Source organism: Urocitellus parryii, chromosome X (genome assembly GCF_045843805.1).
Source record: "Urocitellus parryii isolate mUroPar1 chromosome X, mUroPar1.hap1, whole genome shotgun sequence".
Taxonomy (NCBI): domain Eukaryota; kingdom Metazoa; phylum Chordata; class Mammalia; order Rodentia; family Sciuridae; genus Urocitellus; species Urocitellus parryii.
Genome location: NC_135547.1, coordinates 1753473 through 1776395, shown reverse-complemented (window position 1 = coordinate 1776395; position 22923 = coordinate 1753473). Strand labels below are relative to the sequence as shown.

At 54.1% G+C, this 22923-nt stretch overlaps 2 protein-coding genes across 3 annotated transcripts; one reads left to right on the top strand and one right to left on the bottom strand.

Annotated features, from left to right (window-relative positions):
* The first annotated feature begins 3223 nt into the window (after positions 1–3223).
* Positions 3224–5676, top strand: Avpr2 (arginine vasopressin receptor 2). The gene is made up of 4 exons (XM_026412811.2): positions 3224–3276; positions 3732–3932; positions 4325–5209; positions 5386–5676. Exons 2-4 carry the CDS (start codon positions 3908–3910, stop codon positions 5589–5591), a joined length of 1116 nt encoding a protein of 371 aa, XP_026268596.1. The 5' UTR covers positions 3224–3276; positions 3732–3907; the 3' UTR covers positions 5592–5676.
* A 534-nt stretch (positions 5677–6210) lies between these two features.
* Arhgap4 (Rho GTPase activating protein 4) lies at positions 6211–22540 on the bottom strand. Of its 2 annotated transcripts, XM_026412800.2 has the most exons (21): positions 22408–22540; positions 18553–18760; positions 18311–18473; positions 18023–18085; positions 17522–17710; positions 16369–16497; positions 16047–16268; positions 12074–12175; positions 11692–11883; positions 11516–11600; positions 11232–11259; positions 10925–11027; positions 9931–9991; positions 9737–9814; positions 9516–9650; positions 9311–9416; positions 8989–9222; positions 8839–8912; positions 8545–8728; positions 7687–7786; positions 6211–6660 (listed from the first exon to the last, which is right to left on the bottom strand). In XM_026412800.2, exons 1-21 carry the CDS (start codon positions 22472–22474, stop codon positions 6427–6429), a joined length of 2757 nt encoding a protein of 918 aa, XP_026268585.2. In that variant the 5' UTR covers positions 22475–22540; the 3' UTR covers positions 6211–6426. The 2 variants fall into 2 exon arrangements, with proteins under 2 accessions (XP_026268585.2, XP_026268586.2); XM_026412801.2 differs by lacking the exon at positions 8989–9222.
* Positions 22541–22923: the final 383 nt, after the last annotated feature.

The window sequence follows — 22923 nt, the reverse complement described above, 5'->3', positions numbered from 1 at the left end:
ACTTGCCCAGGTTGGCATTGAACTTGCGATCTTCCTTCCACAACCTCCCGAGTAGCTGGAATTACAGATATATACCCCACCCACCAGGCTATCTTTATTTTTTTAATTTACCATTTTTAAATTTAAATTTAAATTGATTGATTGATTGATAGCAGTGCTGGGGATTAAACCCAGGGCCTTGTGCATGCTAGGCAAGTAAAGCTGATTTCAAAAGTCATTTCAGAGAAGAAGCTATTGCTGATGTACTTATAATGAAGGAAAAGGAACATGTGTTGGGAGAAGGCCAAGTGTCCTGACTGAGAAACCCAGAGGGAAGTACTAAAAGAGCTCATTGACAGGAACTGAAATTGGTTGCCTCTGGGTAGGGAAATAGTGAGGGACAGATGGCACTTTTTATTTTTTACTTGTAAATGGGTACAGTGCATTTATTTGTTTTTTTTTATGTGGCGCTGAGAATCGAACCCAGTACCTCCCACATACTAGGCAAGTGCTCTACAACTGAGCCACAACCACAGCCCTGGTGGCACTTTTTGAAAGGAGCCTCACTGAACAATCTGCCTGTTTAAACTACATGTATGTATGACCAACCAAAAAGGAGACTCTTGCCAGGCTGCCTGAGCCTTAGGTGACCTCAAGACTAGCTGAAGGTGCAGGCCTCTATCTGCTTTCCTTTGCCCCAGGACTATATTCATGCCAGCCCAGTGAGAGGGTGCCCTGCTGGGGACCCTGCCTTCTCCCATGCAGGTTAGATAGAACAGGACAATCATCCTCAGACTTTCATCATTGACTGCAGCCATTCAGCATATGCGCACACCCACTTATTTTTTTAATATATTTTTTAGTTGTAGTTGGACACAATACCTTTATTTATTTATTTATTTCTATGTGGTGCTGAGGATCAAACCCAATGCCTCACGCATGCTAGGCAAGTGTTGTACCACTAAGCCACAACCCCAGCCCCACTTGTTTTTATTTGTTTGTGCCCACTTAATCCCATCCTCTGATCCATTGCTCCTTCCCCCATAGGCACCTCTCCCAAGTGTTTGAATGACAGGAGTTCTCATTCTGCTCCTCACCAGTCCCTGTGACATCCATTCATCATGGCTATACGCACAACTCGTTCATCCCTTCCACTGCCACATGGGATTGGCTACCTGCAATTGCATAGCCCCTGGGCCCAATTGGGGTGCTTCTTCCTACTTCAGGATGTAGCCTCTCAGCAGCTTTGTGTTCCTCCTTCCTTTGGGCACCTGGGTCTTGGCCCCAGGCTCTCCTGGCTTCCCTGCATCCACTCCTGTCTACACGGGCCCCTGTTCCCTGAGCAGGTCTGGGTCTTTCCACCTCCATGTCCACAGTGGGGCCACTTGCAGTTTGGTGAGTGAAGGAAGGGCTCTGATCTTGGGAAACCAGTGGATAGTGAAGGACAGGCCACACTTAAGTCATTGAATTCATACTTTGGAGAAGGGGAACTGGGGAGCAGGAAGCTGAGTGGTCACGTTGACACAGCTGGGCAGTGGCCTACAAGGACTTGAGCCTTGCTTTCTGTTATTAGGGGACCAAGGTCCTGAATCTCTTTGCCAGTTAAGAGGTGTCTATATGATGAGGAGATTTGTCTTCTTGATACTTAATCTCCAGAGGCCACCCAAGGCCAGTACGCGAGGGTGGGGGTGCTGATGGAGAGGTGCACCTGAGGAAAGGAAGGAAGTCCTTGGAGGTGGGGTGTCAGCATTCTGTAACTGATTTGCCAAGGGTTCCAAAAAATACATAAATATGCATGTGGGATATGTGAGTGTGACTGTCATGTGTGTGTGTTCAGTGTGTACTGTGTGCCTTGTGTGGTATGTGTGTATGTGGGTGTGTGCACATGTGAGTTGCATGGCATGTGTACACGTTTTGTGAATGTGTGGTGATCTACGGGTGGGGGTGAGTGCATGTGCATCTTTGCCTATTTGCAAAGTGCACACCCCCCACATGTCCTCTATCCGTTGGGGCTGGGGGCGGGGGAGCTGGAACACCACAACAGTCACCAGGCAGGAAGAGGAGGCCTTGGCTGTTGGCAAGGTCCCTGGACCAGGGCCTGGTCCATGTCCATGAGAGGCCAGTTTTGGTCTCCAGCTTTTCAGGTCATTGGAGAGGACAAACAGGAAAAAAGGAGCCTGCCCTGGGCGGGTGGACAGGCTGTGGCCAGGGCTGGGCTGGGTAGGCTGACATCTGGAAAGAGTGGGAGCCATGAGCAGAGGGGAAGCTGATGAGCTGCAGGGGCCTGGCTACAGAGGAGGAGGGAAGGAGGGAGGATCCAAAGACCTTGGCATGGAAAGTCCCCTCTCAGACCTCTCCACATCGAAACCTGCACCCCAGTGGCTGTGGTGTATGCATAAATGTGCATATGAATTCATGTGTGTATCTGTTACACACTGTCTGGTGGGTGTGTGGATGTCATATACATGATTGTGTGTGTGTGAGTGTACGTGTGGAAGAGAGAAGAAGCAAGAGGAACACAGGTAACAGCATGGAGGCCCCATTGGAAGACCCCTCCTTCTACAGCAGGTAGCTACAGGAAGTGGGTGGGGTGTCCCTGGCTCCCACAGGCCCCTGGGGAGGAAGCTGGATATTGTAGGGGCACATTAAGCCTGGACTTGGCCCCTACCCCACCCCCTCCCTTCCTGTCCCTCCTCTTGAGCCAGCCCTAATTGACAAGGAGGGGACTGTGTATGCATGGGGGGGCACCCTCAGTGTAGTGGGAATTCCCTTGGCTTTTACCCCTTCCTCACTGGGGCCAAATAGGAACAGGAGCTGGCTTGGGGAAAAGGAGTGAGGACCTGCCATCTCCAATCTCAGTTTACCCATTCAGGAGGTGAGGTGCTACATGGGTGATCCCTCACAGCACTACCAGATCAGAAGTTCCAGGAAGGGGGGCCCTGTGGGGTGGGAGCAGGTGGGATGAATGGAGGTTGCCACTAGGCCAAGTGGGGGACTGGATGAGGCAGCCTCGGGGGCCTTGAGGAGTGGGGGAAGGAGCCCTGGGGATGGATCTGGGAAGCCTGAGGGCAGGAAGGGAAACTGGAGGCCAGGAACCTACTTCCTGGTGAATGGGAGGAGGGAAGCGGGAGGCCAGGGGAGGCATGTGGGGGAGGAAAAGGGGGAGGAAGTCCTCTCCTGGGCAGGTCACTCCCAGAGGCTGGGTCTGGGCGGGGCAGGCGATGGAGAACAGATCTGAGCGCCTGGGCCACCTTCACGCTGCTGCCCAGCTGCCCAGGAGCCCGGGAGCCCAGCCAGGTAAGGGGTTGTGAAGGGGCAGCATACCTAGTCCCTCCTGCCTAGTCTCTAGCCCTCGAATGGTAAACTCTCTAGGCCTCTGCCAGGGCAGGAGGATTTATGAATCTGCTTGGATGCCCACTCCCCAATCCAGGTCTCAGGGGCTGCCTGGGTGTATCCTGGGCTGTTTGTTCTGTGTGACTGCCTCACATGCACGCTCTCTCTCTCCCTCCCTCTTTCTCTGGGGGGAGTGCTGGGTTCTGAACTCAGTGGTGCTCTACTACTGAGCTACATCCCCAGTCCCCAGCCTTTTTAACTTTTTTTTTTTTTTTTTAATTTTTGACTCGGGGTCTCACTAAGTTTCTGAGGCTGGCCTGGAATTTGCAATCTTCCTGCTTCGGCCTTCAGAGTCACTGGGATAACAGACATGTGTTTCAACACCTAGCTGACTGCCTCTCTCTTATCTTCCTGCCCAGGAGTGCGCACAGGCCAGACCCCTATCCCAGGCACCAACACACTGACAGGCATCGGCTACCCTGACACCTCTCTAAGGACTTCTGTACAGTTAACCTGGGCATCAGGGCTGGCCCCTCAAGTGGAGGCAGAGTTTGCCCTGTCTCCAAAGACTTAGGACACCTGCGGTGGCCCCACCATGCTGCTGGCCTCCACCACCTCCGGTAAGGCTGGGCCCCTGCACACCCCCACAGGGATGAGTTGGGTGGGTTTGATAAAACCAAGAAGCCCCTCTTTCTAAAGAGCTCCTTTGCTGTCTCTTTGGGGCAGGTGGGAAGAAATGCCTCAGGGGAGGAGGAGAGGGAGAGGAGGGCAGGTCATACATATCCCTGGGCTGAGGCTGCCCTTCCCTCGGGACCACATGTGTACAACTCCCCACAGAAGAGGCTTCCTTGGAGGAGTTCCCTCTGCTGGGAGCCAAAAAGTGGGCAGTAGGGGAGGTCCAGGGTGCCAGCTGCCCAGGCCACCAGCTCTAGCATCTGGTGGAAATTTCCTTGGCCTGAGTTCCCTACATGGCACCCTTTCTAACTTGGCCTCTCCTCCCACCCTTGCCCAGCTGTGCCTGGGCCCCTCTCTCCACTTAGCCCGCCAAGCAACGGCAGCCGGGAGGAGTCATTGGACACCAGGGACCCATTGCTAGCCCGGGCAGAACTGGCCCTACTTTCCACAGTCTTTGTGGCTGTGGCCTTGAGCAATGGCTTGGTACTGGGGGCCCTAGTACGACGTGGCCGGCGCGGCCGCTGGGCACCCATGCACGTCTTCATTGGCCACTTGTGCCTAGCAGACCTGGCTGTGGCTCTATTTCAAGTGCTGCCCCAGCTGGCTTGGGATGCCACCGACCGCTTCCGTGGGCCTGATGCCCTGTGTCGGGCCGTCAAGTACCTGCAGATGGTGGGCATGTATGCTTCCTCCTACATGATCCTGGCCATGACGCTAGACCGCCACCGCGCCATCTGCCGCCCCATGCTGGCATACCGCCATGGAGGTGGGGCTCGCTGGAACCGGCCAGTGCTGGTGGCCTGGGCCTTCTCGCTTCTTCTCAGCCTGCCTCAGCTATTCATCTTTGCCCAGCGTGATGTGGGAGATGGCAGCGGGGTCTTCGACTGCTGGGCCCGCTTTGCAGAGCCCTGGGGCCTTCGTGCCTATGTCACCTGGATTGCCCTGATGGTGTTTGTGGCACCTGCCCTGGGTATTGCTGCCTGCCAGGTTCTCATCTTCCGGGAGATTCATGCCAGTCTGGTGCCAGGGCCATCAGAAAGGGCTGGGGGGCGCCACAGAAGGCACCGGACAGGCAGTCCCAGAGAGGGAGCCCGGGTGTCAGCAGCCATGGCCAAGACTGTGAGGATGACACTGGTGATTGTGATCGTCTACGTGCTATGCTGGGCACCCTTCTTCCTTGTGCAGCTGTGGGCAGCATGGGACCCAGAGGCACCTCTGGAAGGTAGGTGTAGCTGTGGCTAGGGCTCTGGGGGCTGCTTGAACTTGGTCCTCTACTCATACCCACACCTGACAGTGGGCCACAAGCATGTGCTTGTGCGCACTGGTAGCCTTTAGCAGGTACACAGGATCCCACCCCTCCCAGACCCCTGAGCCCCAACCTGGACTCTGCCTCCACAGGGCCCCCCTTCGTGCTGCTCATGTTGCTGGCCAGCCTCAACAGCTGTACCAACCCCTGGATCTATGCTTCCTTCAGCAGCAGCGTCTCCTCAGAGCTGCGCAGCTTGCTCTGCTGTGCTCGGGTGCAGGCCCCACCCAGCCTGGGGCCCCAAGACGAGTCCTGTGCCACTGCCAGCTCCTCCCTGGCCAAGGATACTTTCTCCTGAGGAGCCAGTGGGCACTTTCCTTCCAAAAGCTCCACGAAGCTCAGCTGCCTCTGGGGCTGGCTCCTCTAGGACTCAGTGTATACAAAGAGGCTTTCAGGCTCCAAGACTGTGAGAGTCCCTTACGTTAGCTCCTTGTTCCAGGCATGGGGAGAGACTAGATAGGGCAGAGGATCCCATGCCTGGGGGTGGCAGGTGACCTGTGCCCTGGAAAGTGCCCTCCAGGTAACACAGAGGTCCCAAGGAGCCAAAGAGGAAGGAGCAGGGTGGGGCCAGTGTACCTTCCTGTCTGTATCTCTCTAGTCCTTCCCTAATAAAAGTTGGCTATTTTCCACATGGTGAGGGAGTCTTCTTGCATTAGGGTAACAGTGGATGTGGAGGCAGAAACAGACATACAAAGACCCTCAACACATGCATGGGTCTGGAACCCACAATGTAAGCAACCAAGCCTTCATAGGTACAGGTCCTCAAGAGATACAGCCCCCTGAATGGACAGCTCCGTGCCAGGGCACCCACAGCAGAAGCTATTCCCTGCCAGTGGAGGTGCTGGGGCTGGCCTTGTACCAACCTGCCCAGCCCCCAGAGACAGAGAGCTGGCTCCATCAAGGTATCAATGCACAGGTCTTTATGAATCACTGCCAACACCTGCCACCCAAAGCCACTGACGAGTGCTCCCAGCAAAGCCGCGGAGGGGCTTGCCCCCAGCCTCCTTCCCTGGCTGCCTCCCTAAGGGCCCTTAGCCAGGGATGAGAAGAAGCAAAGGACCTAGGGAGAATGGTGGACTTGCTGGAAGCCACTTGGAGTAAGGCAGGACCTGCACTGGTTCCACCAGAGCATGTCAGTGTGGCTTGAGGGCTGAATCTAGGCCCTGGGGATGGGAGGCAGAGGGTGAAGCTGGGGCCCCAGACCCACGGGAGAAACCCTTGTTCCTGCCGAGGCGGCTACAGGCCAGAGGCTTTGGGCTTCGGGGCCCAGGGCTGGTGGAGGCAGGAGCTGCTGGCCCAAGGCCCTGGCGGACAGCAGCCTTCCCCAAGAGCTCCTTAAACACGGAGTCCATGTTCTGTGCCACAGCCTGGCAGAGAGGAAAGGAAGGGAAAGCATCCAGTGAGGGCTCCCCCAGAAAAGGCTCCCCGATTCCCAGCCTGTGCCTGAGCTCCTCCTACCCTGCCACTGGGCCCCTCCCCTCCCAGTGGGGCTCCCTGCCACCCCTCCTTCCCTGGCCTCCACCACTCCACACTGGTTTCCCTTCTACCATTTTGAGTGTCTCTGTCACAGCCTCCTCTGGGGACAGTAATTCCTTGATCTGGCCCTGTGCTCCCTCATCTTCTCACCCCCACTCTTCCCAGATGAGATCACAGGCCCTGTCCATGGCCTCTGGGGCCACTAACATAATGGAAACTCCCAGCTCAGTGTCCTTCCCTGGGACTTCCTAGCTGCTCTGCTCGAGCCAGCCCCTGTCCCTGCCACCAGGCTCCTTATTCTGCAGATCCACCTAGCCTGTCCTGGGTTCCTAAGGCCCAGGAGCTGGGTCACACCTGAGATGCCTGCATATTCCTTTACTGTCTCCTCCTTGGGCTCAGTGACTGTCCCCAGGGCTTCCCTGCCCACAGATGTTCACAGGGCCCATCTTTCAGAACAAGTGAACAGGGGTAGGTGTTCCCAAGGTTGTGCTGCTAGCCAGGACCCTTTCTGCCTCTCTATCCCTTTCATCTTCCGTGGTGTGCCAAACACCTTCCATGTCACTGTTTGTCACCTAGCCTGGCTCTAGATGCCAGCCTTGAAGCCTGTCCAAGAGCCTCTCGCATATGCCAGCTTAGATAGCTTATCCCTGCTGCATCCCTGTTCAAGAATGAGCCCCATGACCCAGTCAGGTCCAGGGTCTTCTGCCCCTCTCATCTCTGCCTCTGGGCCTTTGTCCTTCCCATTCCCATCTCCATCCCCTTTGCCCTCCTGCCCCTTTCTGGGTTTTGTCTTAGGCTCTTGTCTGGCCAAAGAAAGCAGAAATGGAGCCTCACCTCAAGAGGGAGGAATTGGGTTCCTAAGGGGAGGCAGTGACCTTGCAGGAGAGGGGCTGCCCCACCTGCCACCTAACTCTCACCTTATCCACCTCCACATGTCGCTCTGGGGAGGTTGGGACCAAGCAGTGTCGTTTGTGTCCAGAGGGGTCCACAGCCTCAGGTGGGGTGCCCATCTCTGACCTGCAGGGCAAAGAGAGCAAGCCTAGTGGAGGGCCTGGGAAGTCCCCAAGCCAAGGTGGCAGTTGCTCTTCCCACCCTGGGCTGTGGCCAAGGAAAGGGGTGGGTCCCAGTGCTCCCCAAGCTCCTCTATAGTCTCTCCCTGTCAAAGCCAGCCAGACTTTATTCTGTGCTTCTTAGTGACCCTCATCTGACAACTCCCCTGCTCCCAGGTAGCCAAAACTTGAGCCCAGCCCCCCTGGCCTGGCATGGTGAGGGCAGCCTCTGGCCACCATGTCTGCTGCCTTGGGCAAGCAGGACCCTCAGAAGGGTCTTGCTAAGGGCTGTCTTCTACTTTCTCACCAATGGGTAAACTCCAAGACCAGGAGGCCCTGGACCTACCACCTGCTTCTCAGCCCTGGGCAGGAAAGAGATGGGCCTATATGAGTGCTCCTTCCTAGCTGGGGTCCCAGCCAAAAGTGGGCACAAATGTTCATGGTTAGGCCCAACCCGGATTTACAAAATTTGGCTCAGAGAAGAGAGAAGACAGCAATCCAGCCTGTCCTAAGTTCCTGAGGCCTAGGATCTGGGTCACGCCTGAGATGCCTGCATATTCCTGCACTGTCTCCTTAAGAACAAGTGTCTACTTCCTGAGAAAGCTGGGTGGAGAAGGTGTGGATACCCCCAGTTCAGGCCAGGCTGAGAGGGCAACCTTGAGCACCAGGCCCAGGAGGGCCAAGGCTGAAATCATGGGACCCTTCCTGAGGCCGCAGTTCACTCACCCCTCAGGCAGCGTGATGTACTTGTGGGGAATGAGTCCCCGCACGCCAGCATGCTCCCCCCGCCACCAATCACTTGAGGCCCGTGCATGCAGCCGCAGAATATCCCCTCGCTGAAAGGTCAGCTCCTGGGCCGTGCGGCCTGTGTAGGTGAAGCAGGCCACGGCCTCCACAACCCCCTCCAGGTCTGGGGACAAGAGACAGACAGTATGAGTGGGAATGAAGTGGGCGCCCAGAGTGGGGACAGGGTGGGGCCTCACTTCCTCACAGAGTAGAGAAGTGAGCTTCTCCACTCACCATCCTCTTGAGCTGAGGTCCCAGCTTCCAGCTCTGGCTCGTTCTCCCCCACAGGGATCTCCAGCAAGGCATCCCTGAGGTTCAGAGCAGAGCAAGGCAGATGAGGGGGCTGTCCTCCACTGAACCCCCCAGGCAGCACCAAGAGCATACCCCAGGCAGCTGGCCGAAGGTGGCGCCATGCACTTCTCATAGACAGGGCCTGGCAGTGTGGCCAGGGCTGGGAAAACCTGTGCAGGCTGCAGGATGAGTGTCTGCACCAGCTGGTTCACCCGGCCCTGCAAGGCCACTGGGTCCTGTCCAGCAGGCACGGGCAGCAGCGTCGGCCCAAAGCACACAGCCAGGTTGTAGGGGTCCATCATGTTCTCATCGCTGTACTGGGCCAGGCTGGAGGGGACATGCAGGTCACAGGCAGGAGCTCCATGTTGATGTCCCCTCCACCCCCACCCCCAGCTTGCTCCCCAGAGGCACTCACTGGTTGAGGAAGGTGAAAAGGTAGCGCAGAACCACCAGCACGGGGCCAGGCAGCCGGGCCAGCAGGCGGCTCACAGGCTCCACCCGCTCAGCCACAGCCTCCAGCTCTGTGGCCAAGGCCACCCCCAAGAGAGAGCTGAGTGAGTGGGGCCGCAGCCACTAGCAGGTGGCCCTCCCATCTGGCCACCCTCAGGCCCCGGCCTCACCTGCAGAAGCCAACAGCTCATTGAACAGGTCTGGGGGGAAGAGTGGGGGCTCCAGGCTCCGGAAGTAGAGCTTCAGCACCCCGGCCACTGAGTCCAGGTCATGGGCAGTGCAGCCTTCTACCAGAGGGTCCTCTCCTGAGGAGGGACAGGAAACAGGGCACAGTGAGGAGGCCACCTGCACCTGCTGAGCCCCCTCTGCCCCCCTGGCCTGCCTTCCCCACCTCTCTCGAAGGCATCCCGGATCTCTGAGATCCGGGGCTGGGCACCTGATACTCGGAAGATGCCCTCATGCTGTAGACCTGTGGAGGACAAGGACCTGGTGGGCAGAGTCCCTCCCAGCTTCAGGACTGTCGCCCTGTATGTGAGGTTCCAGGTGCCGGGCGCCAGGCCGCAGGAGGGGCTGGGGTGTGCTTACCATTGAGGTTAATGAAGCGGATACAGCTCTCTACCACCAGGGGAACAGGCTGGCCTGAGCTCTGGGGACAGAGGGTATTATACTCAAGACCCACCTTGGCATTCCACCTTTCTGTCTCTCTCTATTAAGTTTGTTACAGTCACTACTAAGTGTCTGATATTTCTGATGCTATTTTAGGCAGTACTTTGCATTTTATTTGCAAATTATTTGTTGCTGGAATGTCAAAATGCAATCAAAATCTGGACGTTGACCTTGAATCAAGTAACACTGCACAACTCAAACTGGCTCATTTAAACAGTCTGATTCTTTTGAATTCTCTATGTACATAATCACATCATTGCGAATGATAGTGTTCCTTCTCTTTCTTCTTTTGTTTTTTGTTTTTTCTTTTTCTTCTGTACTAGGGATTGAACCCAAAGATGCTCTACCACTGAGCTCTAACCCCAACTTTTTTTATTTTTTGACACTGGGTCTCACTAAATTTCCCAGCTGGCCTCAAACTTGCCATCCTCCTGCCTGATCCTCCCAAGTCACTAGGATTCTAGTCATGCCCACAAAACTCAGCATGCTCTGTACCCACAAGCTCTTTCTTCTTTTGGGATCTCTCTTGCTTCCTCTATTTCACTATCGAGGAACCCCCCCCCCCATAGCCAAGGGGCCAACAGTGGGACCTGTGGGCATCCTACACTGATACCAGTCATGGGTGGGGGATCTGTCAACATCTCCTCCTTAAAAGTGCCATAGTCCCAGGTTTCTGTATTCCTATGACTGTTGAGGACATTCACATCAAGCAGTAAAGGCCATGGGTGAGCCCAGCAGAGAGGCCTAGAAAAGGCTGACCCAGAAAGGGACAATTGACTTCCCCCAGGGAAGGTCAGGAATAGGTATGCAGGGATCAAGCAGCTGCTTGGCCACAAAGATGATCCAGAGTTGAAGAAAGACCAACACAGACAGGCTTCCTTCAATCAGATAGCGTATGGGGCAAAGCAAGTACCTGGATAAACTTCTCCATGTCTCCTCCAAAGAGTCTCTGGTTATACTGGGAGGTAGGACGGGGGTGGCGGTTCTTCTGGAATTTTCTCTGTGTGTATTGACTCCTGTGGTGAATGGGAGTCAAGTAAGGGGCATAGGCATGGGGAATAGGATGCTGCAGCCCAGCCCAACCAGACCCTGAAACTCCCAAGTTATTCCAGAAACCACTGAGACATTTAGGCCACAGGGGACTGGGCAACAGAGCTAGACCCCAAGGAGAGAGGTGATGGGAAACCTTAGAAGAAGCCAGCATCTCATGAAGGACTCACCAAGACATCTCCCGCTCTTCCTTGTCACCTGAGGAAAAGAAAATGCTGGTCTGCCTCTCAGACCAGGAAGTCTTGAATGAGCCCCAGAGAAAGGAGGCATGGCCTGAAGCTCAGGTGCTCAAAGGGCCAGGGGTAGGAGAGAGGCCAGGACCCTTATTGGGTTAGCTCCTCTGGGCAGGGAGTAATATGGGCTAGATGGGGGTCCAGACAGGGCAGAGGAGAGCAGGGGTGGCTCCTAGCCCAGGGGTGGGGAAGAATGGGCAGGGGCCTGCACCAGAGCCCACCTCGTTGTAAGGCCTCCTGCAGCTTCTCATGCTTGGCCTGAAGCTTGGCAAGGACACTCCGTCCACTTAGATATTCCTGGAGCTTCTGGAAGCCCCAAGAAGAGCTCAAAGTTTAAGAACTGTCTCCATAACTGTACCCAGCCCTGCATGCCTCTCCCCTGCCCACCCAGCCCCACCGTCATATAGAAGGTCTCTGTCTCCTGTTGCTGTCCCCGTCTCCGGCCTGCCTGCCGAGTGCCTGGGTCTGAGCTGGTGGACTTGAGGGACTCGGTGGAAGGACTAGCCTGGAAAGAATCGAGCATGTCCCCATCATCTGATGCTACCACCTCTAGCAGAGCCTGCAGCGTTGCCTTCAATGTCTTGTTCACCTGAGGCAGAGACAGTACCAGGACAGTAAGAAGTCAGGGAGAATAAGCTGAAGGACAGGAAGTCCAAGTTAGCAGGAAGGACAGATGAAGAACACTGCCAGTCGGGAGGTTGGTGGCAGAGCAGCTGACCCCACAAGAGGACTCTAGAGTCTCCAGACCCCTGTACCCACCCAGGATGAGCCACTCATACCTCCTCTGTCTCAATGGTCTGTCGGTCCAGACGACTCTGGATATTCTGGGCTCTGGGCAGAATCTCGTCCCGCAGCTCCATCTCAACCCGGATCTCAGCCACCTGCAGAGGGCAGTGCCAGAGGCTGAGGGCTGAGCCTGGGGACGAAGCTCGGGAGTAGCAGTAGGAACAGGCAGCAGGTGCCAGGATCTCTAGGGCCTAGGAGAACCAGGCACACTTCTGCTGCCTGGTGGCTGACTATGGGACCAGCAGCCCTTGACACTTAAACTAAAGAATGTTGAGGTATCTCCCCCAAGATAAAGGAATGCATCCATCCACACCAAGACTTGTCTACAAAGGTTTGTGGCAACATTGTTCATAATAGTCCAAAGCTGGAAACAATGCAAGCTTCTATCAACTGGCAAATGAAGAAAAGGGATATCATTCAGCCACAATAAAGAATGAAGCTGGGTGCAGTGGTGCATGCCTGTAATCTCAGTGGCTTGGGAGGCTGAGGCAGGAGGATCGTGAGTTCAAAGCCAGATTCAGCAAAAGCGAGATGCTAAGCAACTCAGTGAGACCCTGTCTCTAAATAATTTTTTTCTAAAGTGCTGGGGATGTGGCTCAGTGGTAAAACACCCCTGGGTTCAATCCCCAGTATCAAAAAAAAGAAAAAAAAAGAAAAAAAAAAGAAAGAATAAAGTATTGATCTGTGCTACAACCATTATCTGAGTGAAAGAAGCCAGACAAAAAGGGCCACATAGGGCTGGGGATGTGGCTCAAGCGGTAGCGCACTCGCCTGGCATGCACCACATACAAAGATGTTGTGTCCGTCGAAAACTAAAAAAAAAAAGGGGGGGGGGCATATATCATATAAATATATTTACCTAAAACGTCTGGGCAGGCAAATCCAGAGAGACAAGAAGCACATAGGGGGTGCTGGGGGTGGGGCCCAGGTGGGAAGTGACTGTACAGGTAAGATTTCTGTTTGGGTGATGAAATTGTTGTAGAATTAGATGGTAAAGATAGCTGTGCAGTCTGTGAAGATACACTTTGAATGACTAAATGCTATACCTCAATTAGCTGCTGATTTAAAACTAAGAGTAGTGAGGAGGACTGGAGCCTGAGACAGAAGGAGAAGGCCCAGCCAGATCTCTCCTGGGGAAAAGAGAGGACAGAAAAATCACTCACTGTAATTGGACAGTATAAGAGCAGCCTGCTTCCTGGGCATGTGGGGGGATAGGAGGAGAAAGCTTTAGGAAGTGAGGAATTCCCTTGAAAGGGAAGTGGAACACATGCTTTGCACACACAAGGCCCTGGGTCCAACCCCCCAAAACCCTTTAGAAACACATAAAATAAACATGTATGCATCCAGAAAAGTCTGGCGGGGAGGAGAATTGGAACTTGTTTAATGGCACCAAAGTTTTAGTGTGTGAAGATGAACAGGTCTGGAGATGGATGGTGGTGATGATGGTTATACTACACTGTGGACATGCTCGATGCCACTGACCTGTGTACTTAAAGAATGGTTGACATGGTGGTGGAATGAGATGGACATCATTACCCTAAGTACATGTCCTATGAAGACATGAATGGTGTGACTCTACTTTGTGTACAACCAGAGACATGAAAAGTTGTGCTCTATATGTATAATATGAATTGTAATGCATTCTGCTGTCATATATAACAGATTAGAATGAAAACTAAGATAAGATAAAGGTAAAATAAAAGGGGCTGGACTTGTGGCTCAGTGGTAGAGCACTTGCCTTGCATATGTGAGGCACTGGGTTTGATTCTCAGCCCCACATAAATAAATAAATAAATAAATTAATTAATTAATTAAAATTTTTTTTTTACAAAAGGTAAAAAAAAATGGTTGATATGGTAAAATTTGATCTTGTGGATATTTTACCACAACTTTTTTGTGGTACTAGGTATTGAAACCAGGGGTGCCCTACCACTAAGTTGTACCTTTTACTTTTATTCTCCTAGTACTATGGATTGAACCCAGAGGTGCTTTACCACTGAACTACATCCCCAACACCACCTCTCTTGTTTTTGAGACAGGATCTCACTAAGTTGCCCAGGCTGGCTTCCAACTTGTGATCCTCCTGCCTCAGCAGCCACAATTTTAAAAAAAAGTCTACTTAGGTCCTAGGAAACATTGACATTGGCTCCTTCCCCAAACCCACACAATTAGCAGAAAACTAGACATTTCCTCTCTGGACTCAGGGACACTAATCACAGCTGATGAGGAAGGATGAAACTGCATCCTGATAACTTAGTGAAGACACAAATAAGCCCACCCTGGAATTCCATGTGGCAGACAAGACAAAAGCAAGGACTTTGTCCATGCCAGAAAATCTCCCTCAGTGCTTGCCGACATAAGTGACTGCTGCTTCCTCACAATAGCAGCCATATCCTCCTTTTACTGCCTCCTTCCTGATAAAATTTATCAAGTCACTAGATCACGTAGTTAGCCCTGCTCTCTGACAGCACTCAATGCACAGCCAAGTGCTGCTTCCTCAGAGGCTTCCCAAGTCCCTTAACGCATGCCCCAATGCCACTGGTCCTTTCCACACCTCTCCCTGAGATGCCTACCCCCTGATTTTCCATGGAGTAAGTCTCCTCACAGCAAGAAGCAAGAAGCCCAAAGTGGCCACTACAGAGATATTCCTGGTGGGCTTTGGCTGGGGGCATGCAGCTACATCTGGGTTCCTTCAAGTGAGGTCCCCAGAGCACAGTGGCCAGAAAAACTCCTGCTCAGGGGAATTGGCCAGTCCAGGAAGAAAAGTCCACAGATCCCCACTACTTAGGGATTTCCCACAACAAAATGAGTCCTTATCCAGTCACCAGAGGGGAACAATCACTATTGAGAAGCTCTGCTCATACATGCGAAATATGGGCTCTAGCCCTCAGTGCCTCCTCTTACTATGAACTGACAGTTAAGAATGGCCGGGTATCTGTAGGAAGCTGTAAAATGGAAGACAATGACCAAAGCAAGCTTTTTAAAAAACTTCAAGAAAACAGAGGAAATCCAGGGAACAGAGAATAATGTTGAGAAACCATTAATAACTAGTTTACAGACATTCAAGAAGATAACATATCTACAAAACAAGAATAAAGCATTATTTTACGCTGAGTGCAGTGACACATGCCTGTAATCCCAGTGACTCTGGAGGCTGAGGTAGGAGGATCAAACGTTCAAGGTCAGCCTCAATAACTTAGCAAGACTCTGTCTCAAAATAAAAATAAAAAGGGCTGGGGATGTGGCTCAAGCGGTAACGCGCTCACTTGGCATGCGTGGGGCGCTGGGTTCGATCCTCAGCACCACATAAAAATAAAATCAAGATGTTGTGTCCACCAAAAACTAAAAAATAAATATTAAAAAATTCAAAAAATAAAAAAATAAAAATAAAAAGGGCTGGGAATGCTGCTGGGTTCCATCCCTAGTACCCCCCCAAAAAATTTTTTTTTAATTTTTTTAATACTTATTTTTTAGTTTTTGGCAGACACAACATCTTTGTTTGTAGGTGGTGCTGAGGATCGAACCCGGGCCACACACATGCCAGGCGAGCGCGCTACCGCTTGAGCCACATCCCCAGCCCCCCCAAAAAAAAATTTTATGAAAATTTTTCTACATAGAGTACATGGAAAGCTACCTAGCACCCAGTGGCAAAGTTAACATGCCTTCGCCCAAGTGGTGTGCATTGGTTTGTGGGTGCCCCCTGAGTAAGGTGCATGTACCCTGAGGCCATGGAACAAGGAATTGAGCCATCAGGACCAGGTGGTGCTGGGGATTGAATCCAGGGCCTTGTGCATGCAAGGCAAGCACTCTACCAACTGAGCTATATCCCCAGCCCAAGCTTCCATTCTTTGGCAAAGTGCAAATCCTGCAAATCCTGCAACTGGCCTGTTAAAATGAAGACCAGAGAACTCAAAGCCCTTAGCAACCATACTTGGGGCATTAATGGCAGGGTCACATGAGCCTCACCTCATCACCCTCATGTGGCTGGTAGTCAAAACGCAGTGGGGGACAGAAAGCCATTGAGTGCACCTCAAGCACCTTGGCTTTGTCCCCTGAAGGATCCAGGGCCTCCAGAGCTTCTTCCAGGCTGCCCAGGCCCTGCATCTGGGAGGCTTGGGTGCGGCTCTCTGCAGCTGTGTAGCTCCGGAGCACCTGTCCCAGGGCCAAGTGGAAGCCTGTATCACAGCACTGTGGAGAAGCAAGCGGACACTCAGGTGGGCCTAGAGCCATGGCCCTTGAGCCCCAGTGTGTGGGACTCCTCCCACCCATGCACCTGCCCAGGACTCACATCCATGAGGTCCAAGACATCATGCAAGTAGTAGTTGCTGACGGCGGCATTGACACTGGCCAGGCTGAGCAGGTACTCATTGCGTGCCTTGGTGCACTTGAGTTTGTGTTCCAAGAATTTGGCCTGACGCTGCTCAAGGCAATGGGGTACACAGGGGTGATACATTCCCCAGCCCACCCCCATCTCTAGTCTTCCATATAGCCCCCTTGACTCACCTCCCATTGTGTCCCACGGGCAAGTCCCTTAGCAAGTTGTCTTTCCCTCCTTACCTTGCAACACCTTAACTCTCAGGGATCAGTGCTTGGACCCACCAACCTTGGGCTGCCCAGCTGAGCCTGACTTGACTTCCCAGTTCTTTACCAGCTACTTCTAGTCCACCCCACTAGCTCTCTGTGAATCTGCCTGTCACCTCTATTTAGGCCCTGACCTGCTTCACTGTCATTTCTCACAGCCAAGGGGGAGGACAACACACCAGATATCTAATAAATAAAAGGCCCAAACATCCACCCTCCATAATGGAGGTGGGAGCTAGGGTGGGAGGACCTGGAGGATACACAGGAAATTCCACTTGGACCCAACAGGGGGACTGAAAAGAGGAAAAGGCACACACTGTGTAGAAGGGACTAGACCAGTACACTCAGTCCCAGCCAGCATGGGGCCTCCTTCCTGGCATTTCACACCCTCCCCATTCTCTCTTTGAGATCACCTCGAATATCCTTTCTCCTTGCACGTCACTTTAATCACTCATCCTGAGTCTTTTGACCCCCCTGACATCTCATGGGATGGCTGGGAGGAGAGATCCCCAGCCCTGGCAACACCAAAGCTCTCTGTACTCTGGCAGGGATGTGGAGGCGGGGGCAGCTTGGAGCATGGGGGAACTGCATTGGGCTATCCTGGGTCCTGTGACTGTCCTTCCCCCTCTGTGTCTCAGGCCCATGGAGCTTTCTGTATGTGATCCCTATGGCTTTGTCCTGCCACTTCTGCCCCTAGCTTGGGGAACCCCTCAGAACCAGGGACAGGTGACTGGGCCAGAATCCATCCTTTACAGGAGGTAAGACTCTTGCTGGAGGCCTGCAGCTCCCCCTCCCCCCAGCAGATCCCAGGAAGAGCCAAAGGTTTGCAGGGATGAAGGCCAGGAACCCTCCAGGCCCACCTTCTCCACCAGCTTTCCCCCCTTCTTGAGGGAGCTCTTGCGGAGTGGCCCTGCCTCAGAGGTGGTGCTGGTGGTGGTGGCAGCAGGGGCACTCCGGCCTGCCCGCTTCTCCTCTTGCCGCTCAGCTTCCCGGAGCTTCGCCTCGGCATTCATGCTGTCTACATGATACACCTGGTACGTCTTCTTGGCCTGCAGGGAGGCCCCAGGCAAGGCAGCCCTGCTGAAGGGCCTGGCCACAGCCAGCTCCTTCCCCATCCCAGCCCATCTGGGACTTGGACCTGGGATCTGGGCAGTTCCACATGAGCACTTAGTCTAACCACCCTATCCCCAGAGCTGAGAAGGGGCCTTGCCCACAGTCCCCCAAATTCAAGTCTCCCCTGGGCACCACATTCTCCTTTAGCCTGATTTTGGGAGATGCGACAGCTTGGGGGTGTTCTCGCCTTCAACTGGTGTCTCTCCCTGGGCCACTGGGGTGGGCCTCGCCCCTGCCCCATCCTTTACCGTCTGCAGCTCTGAGACCACTTCCAGCAACTCATCCTGCAGCTGTTGCACCAAGTCCTTGCTCTATAGGTGGAGGGGGGAGTAACCATAGCACCCACCACAGTCCTGGATGAACCGCCCCAGCTCAGCTGGGCACAAGCCTGGCTTGAGACACAGGTCCCCCTGCCCAATACCCACCAGGCCTCCTGTGCTTCCAGCCACAGTGCCACCAGATCAAGCCCCCACAGGCTGCCCCTGCTAGATCCTGATGGCCCCCAAACCTCACATAGCCCAGGGCATGAACCCTACCTTCCTGACAATGCGCCCCACATCCTCTGCGATGTGACTCAGACGCTGAGCCAGAGGCCCGGCCAGCACTTCGCTGAGGGCCGCACTGTCCCGGCTCTGCTGCCGTGTTTGCTGCAGCAACACAGCCCAGCAATGCAAGGAGGACAGTAGGGACGGCTCCTTCCTGGGGGTAGAGAAGCACTCAGACCAGGGTGCCTGGCTCCAGGGTCCTGTTATGGCATCTCGTCCAGTGCAGCACCTACCGGAAGCTTTGCTGCTCCCGGCTGTTGCCCCCCAGGCGGCCTCCACGGCTGGCAAAGCGTTCGGCCAGCTTGTCCAGGCCTCGGGAGTACTCCAGCTCCACCTCGGCGCGCCGTCGCATGAACTCGGCCAGTTCCTGCAGCAGCTCTCTCCGCAGCTCGCCCTGCAGCTCCAGGCAGCGCAGCTGCTCGCTCAGCTGCCAGCGCATCTCTGCAGGGGACCATGGCTCAGGCCTGGCCAGCAAGTGTGGCCACCTCATCTGCCCAGAAACCTCCTGCATGTCCGGGCTAGGCTAAGACTAAAGCTGAGAGGAGGGAAGGGGTAGCCCTGAAGAAGCTGGGCTCAAGGAAGCCTCCCGTGGGCAGGGAGCTCTGTGCTAACGTGTGTCCCAGCAAGCGGGGAGAGCCATGCAAAGGCCCAGGGGTGAAGGCAAGCGTGGCAGCTCCAGGAAGGTTGAAGCCATCTATGACTGGCAGAATACAGGGCCACTTCAGCTCTGTCTTGCCCCATTGCCAGCCAGGCGCCTTTCAATTTGGCTTCTTATCCCTGTTTGGTTGCTGGAAAGCCCCCAATGGTTTCCCCTGCCACTTCCTTCCCCTCAGGCACCCAGGATTCCAGCGCTACAGCTTCTCTTGAACAGATACACACAGATACATGGAGCTGCTCAGGGGTGAGACCGCTGTGGCACTCTGTCAAGCCTCCAATGAACTCATGGCCTCAGTGGCCAGGGAGCCCTGTCCTTGAGCCCCAGGGGAAAGGGCAGTCTCATAGAAAATGGTTAGCTGATCCAGGCTGATAAGTGATGGGACAGATCCTACTCTGGATCACCCACCCCAGGGCTTCTCCCTACCCCTGCAAAGAGGAGAAACACACCCCGGGGGCCCCCTTGCTGGCCTCCGGACAGCTTATCGCTGGCTCAATTGGGCAATGCTGCTTCCCCCACACAGACAGAAAGCTTAAGCAACTCACTGGCTGTACTTCTGCCCCCACGGAATGTACAGGTGGACACTAGGGATCCTGAGCAAAAAAAGTCACTGTCTTGGCTGCCATTGCACCAGTGTCTGTTCGTGCTCCCAGGGGCAGGACACTAATTCATCTCTTCACTCAGAAGAATGTGATTTCCCACCCATTCTGTGGCAGACACATCTTAGATACAATGGTGAAGAGGACTGACTGAGTGCCAGCCCTCCTGGAGCTGGGATTAGAGCAGGGGGACAGAGAGCAAAAGGACACATTCATCCTAGAATGTCCAGGAACAACAGGTGATGAGAAGAAAAGCACACAAGGCAGGGTCAGAGGGCAAGTCTGAGAAGCAGGAGTGGGGGTGGGGTGGGCAGATTCCCAGAGCCCATGGTCCAGGGAGGATTTCCAGCTGGACCTGAAGGAGAGGGGAGTTTCATTTTTAGTGCCCTCTCTGGCCGCCATGTGGAGCCTAGCTGGTAGCTACTGCACTAGCCCAGGCAAAAAATGGCAGGCCTCAAGTGGCTGTCCAACAAGACTCCATTATTAACAGGTTGGTACAGGTGGGTTTCTGTGCTTCTAGTGACTTCCCAGGGACTGTGGAGCAAGCGGCCTTGGTGGGTTTCACCTGCCCAGGCATCTTTATCTCCTCCAATTTCCTCTTGCAAAATGTCTCATCCCAGTCCTCAGCCCCCAGGTTTGGGCAGGATCAACCTCTCTCTCCCTGGAGCCCCAGATCAACTGCATGTGTCAGTATCCCTCAGTCCTTCACACCACTCCCACTGGCCTGACTTGGGGAAGGGCCCAGGGGTCATAACCCTGACCATTTATTTCACTGAAATTACTGAGCAGGAGCACTCTCTTTCTACCAAGGGGTCAAGCTGGGCAAGTGGAAGCCTGGAGTGGGGAGGACTTCCCAACAGTGAAGCCAGTACAGAATAGGCCAGAGCTCACAGCATGATGCCATGTAATTTAGTGGCAATGGTTAAGAAACCTCCTGCTTAACCATCTCAGCCAACCTCCATGGCTGATGTGCACTATGTAGGCACTAATGCCATGAGCTCAACCAGGAGAGTTTTCATTTAATCAGGATAACATTTTTGAATAGAAGTAAATTTAATTGCATTCCAAGCAAGGTTTTCAATGACCCAGCTGGCCTCGCCTTCCCTCCAGCACCTGTCCTGCCCTCTGGGAGGACTATGTTCCCTGGGGACCTATCACAACTGAACAGTGCTGAATGGACCAGCCGACCACAGCACTGCATTTATTCTTTGCTGCCACCAGCAAAAACTGATCAGAAAATCACACCCCATCAGGATCCAGACATGCACACTGGCTGGTGTCAAGTAGCCACAAATGGCAAGCCAACTGCATCTGAAGTCCACAAGAGTACAAGGAACTAGTGCCTAGCCCCCAGGCTCTAGGCTGTGCTATCAGAGCATGCAGCTTGCAACTCAGAGGACCTTGTCCTGACCTTCCTGCAAGCAAGGTTTGGCCCCATCCCATCCCGTTTTGCTATAGTTATTATCATATTGAAAATAATTATGCACTGGCTTGTTTACTATTTGTCTCCTCTACTGGACCCATGAAACATGTGCAGGCAGGAACTGGTTCTTTCTTGTACAGCATCATATTCCTAGTGTCTGACTCAAAACAGATGTATACAAAACATCTGGCAAAAGGAGGGACTGAATCCAGAATCACATATGTTTGAAATACAAAGCTGAGCCTGGGCCCCATCAGCACTTCCTGTAAGCAAGGCCTTCGCTCTCACTTCTGCTGACAAGAGAAGTAGAAGAAAAGATGGCCTCCCAAACCACGGTTATGCTGATCTTTCAGAATTTAGGGTGTCAAGACAGGGACCCTGTTTGTCTACCATGGTTGGAGGGACTTGGGGGGGGGGAGAGTCTGGCTCAAAACTCCACTTTTTCAGTGTGAATAACTGACCCATATTGAAGAGTTTTCAAAGTTCTTCAGTTTCATGACATTTTGAGGGAGTAGGATGAGGATTACTGAGAGGTGGTGAAGGCTCACCCACTCAGAAATCACCTCTAGCTGATGCTAGACACCAGGTGGCCTCTCCCAGAGTGGAAGGACTAGGGCACACATTGGTATATATTGCTTGCATTGAATAATTATACTGGAACCACCACAATCAGGTTGGAAGACACTTCAAGGGTCATTCAATCTACCTCTTGAGAGCTATTGTGCTGTGTGCCCATGGAAAGTCACAGTACCTCTCAGGGCTGTTACCACAATAGGTAAACTGGGGTGACAGAGAGTGATATGAGGATCAGGCACTGGAAAGCAGCAGGGAACTGCTGGCCCTTACATGCTGTCTTCTTTCCTTTGCAAGAACTACCATGCCCTGAATTAATAGAAACTGTCGCTGAGAGTTTGCAAAGCTGATTTGCACGTGATTTGCACAGAGTGTTTATCAGAAGAGGTTTCATTTGTAAAACCAGCCCTGTTGACTCTCCCAAGCCAAGATTCACAGCACCAGCCTGACCCAGAGGCAGCCGCCCCCACCTGAGCTCACTCGATGCCAAAGGGAGGCAAAAGTGTTGGGACCTGGGATGGTGTTAGGGAGACGTGACCACCAACCCAATCAAGCTACTCACGCGACGCTCTTACCCGCAGCACCCTCCAGCAGTCAAGGTGGCCAGAAACACTCTAGCGGGGATGCCACCTTTCCAGTCTCTCCTCCCTCAGGCACCAGGGATTTCACTGCTCCCTGGGTGAGGCGCAGGGAGACCCATTTCGGGCAGACTGACTGACACAGGCGGGTGCTCAGGGCGAAGGGACCCACTACACGGGCAGGAGCTCGGGCTCCCTCCACCTCTCTCCTGAGGACGCTTCGGGCTCCACCACGAACTGGGGGCCTCCGCCCCTCTCACCTTTCACTTGCGCCTCGTACTCGGCCTGCAGCCCCCGTTCCCGCCGAAGCTTCCCGTGCGCCGCCATGGCGGCTGGGCTGCCGCGCCGTCGAGCCCGCTGCTCCCACGCGGCGGCAAGCGGCCGGGCGCTGCGACCTGGGGCGCCACAGCCAGCACCCTGCGCCAGCCCCGCCCCGCCCCGCCCCGCCCCCTGCGCGGTCCCCGGCGGGGCGGGGCGGGGCGCTCCTGGCCGGACTTTGCGCCGGGGGCTCCCTCCTTCTGAGCTCGCGCCCCGCCGCCGCCAAGCAGCTACCAGATGCCAAGCAAACTGGCACCCCCTGCCGTCTCCGCCCCCAAAAGGCAGTCTTTGGTCGCCACTGGCCCTCAACAGCAGTGGACAGTACACCATAGCTGCTCTGGGCTGAGCCTCCCCCTGAGTTGCCTGTTCCCCCAGCCTCCCTGGACATCCCGTGAAGTCCTTCCCCTTCTAAGTCCCAACCCAGAGAGAGGCTTAAGGAGCTTGGAAAACTGGAGTGG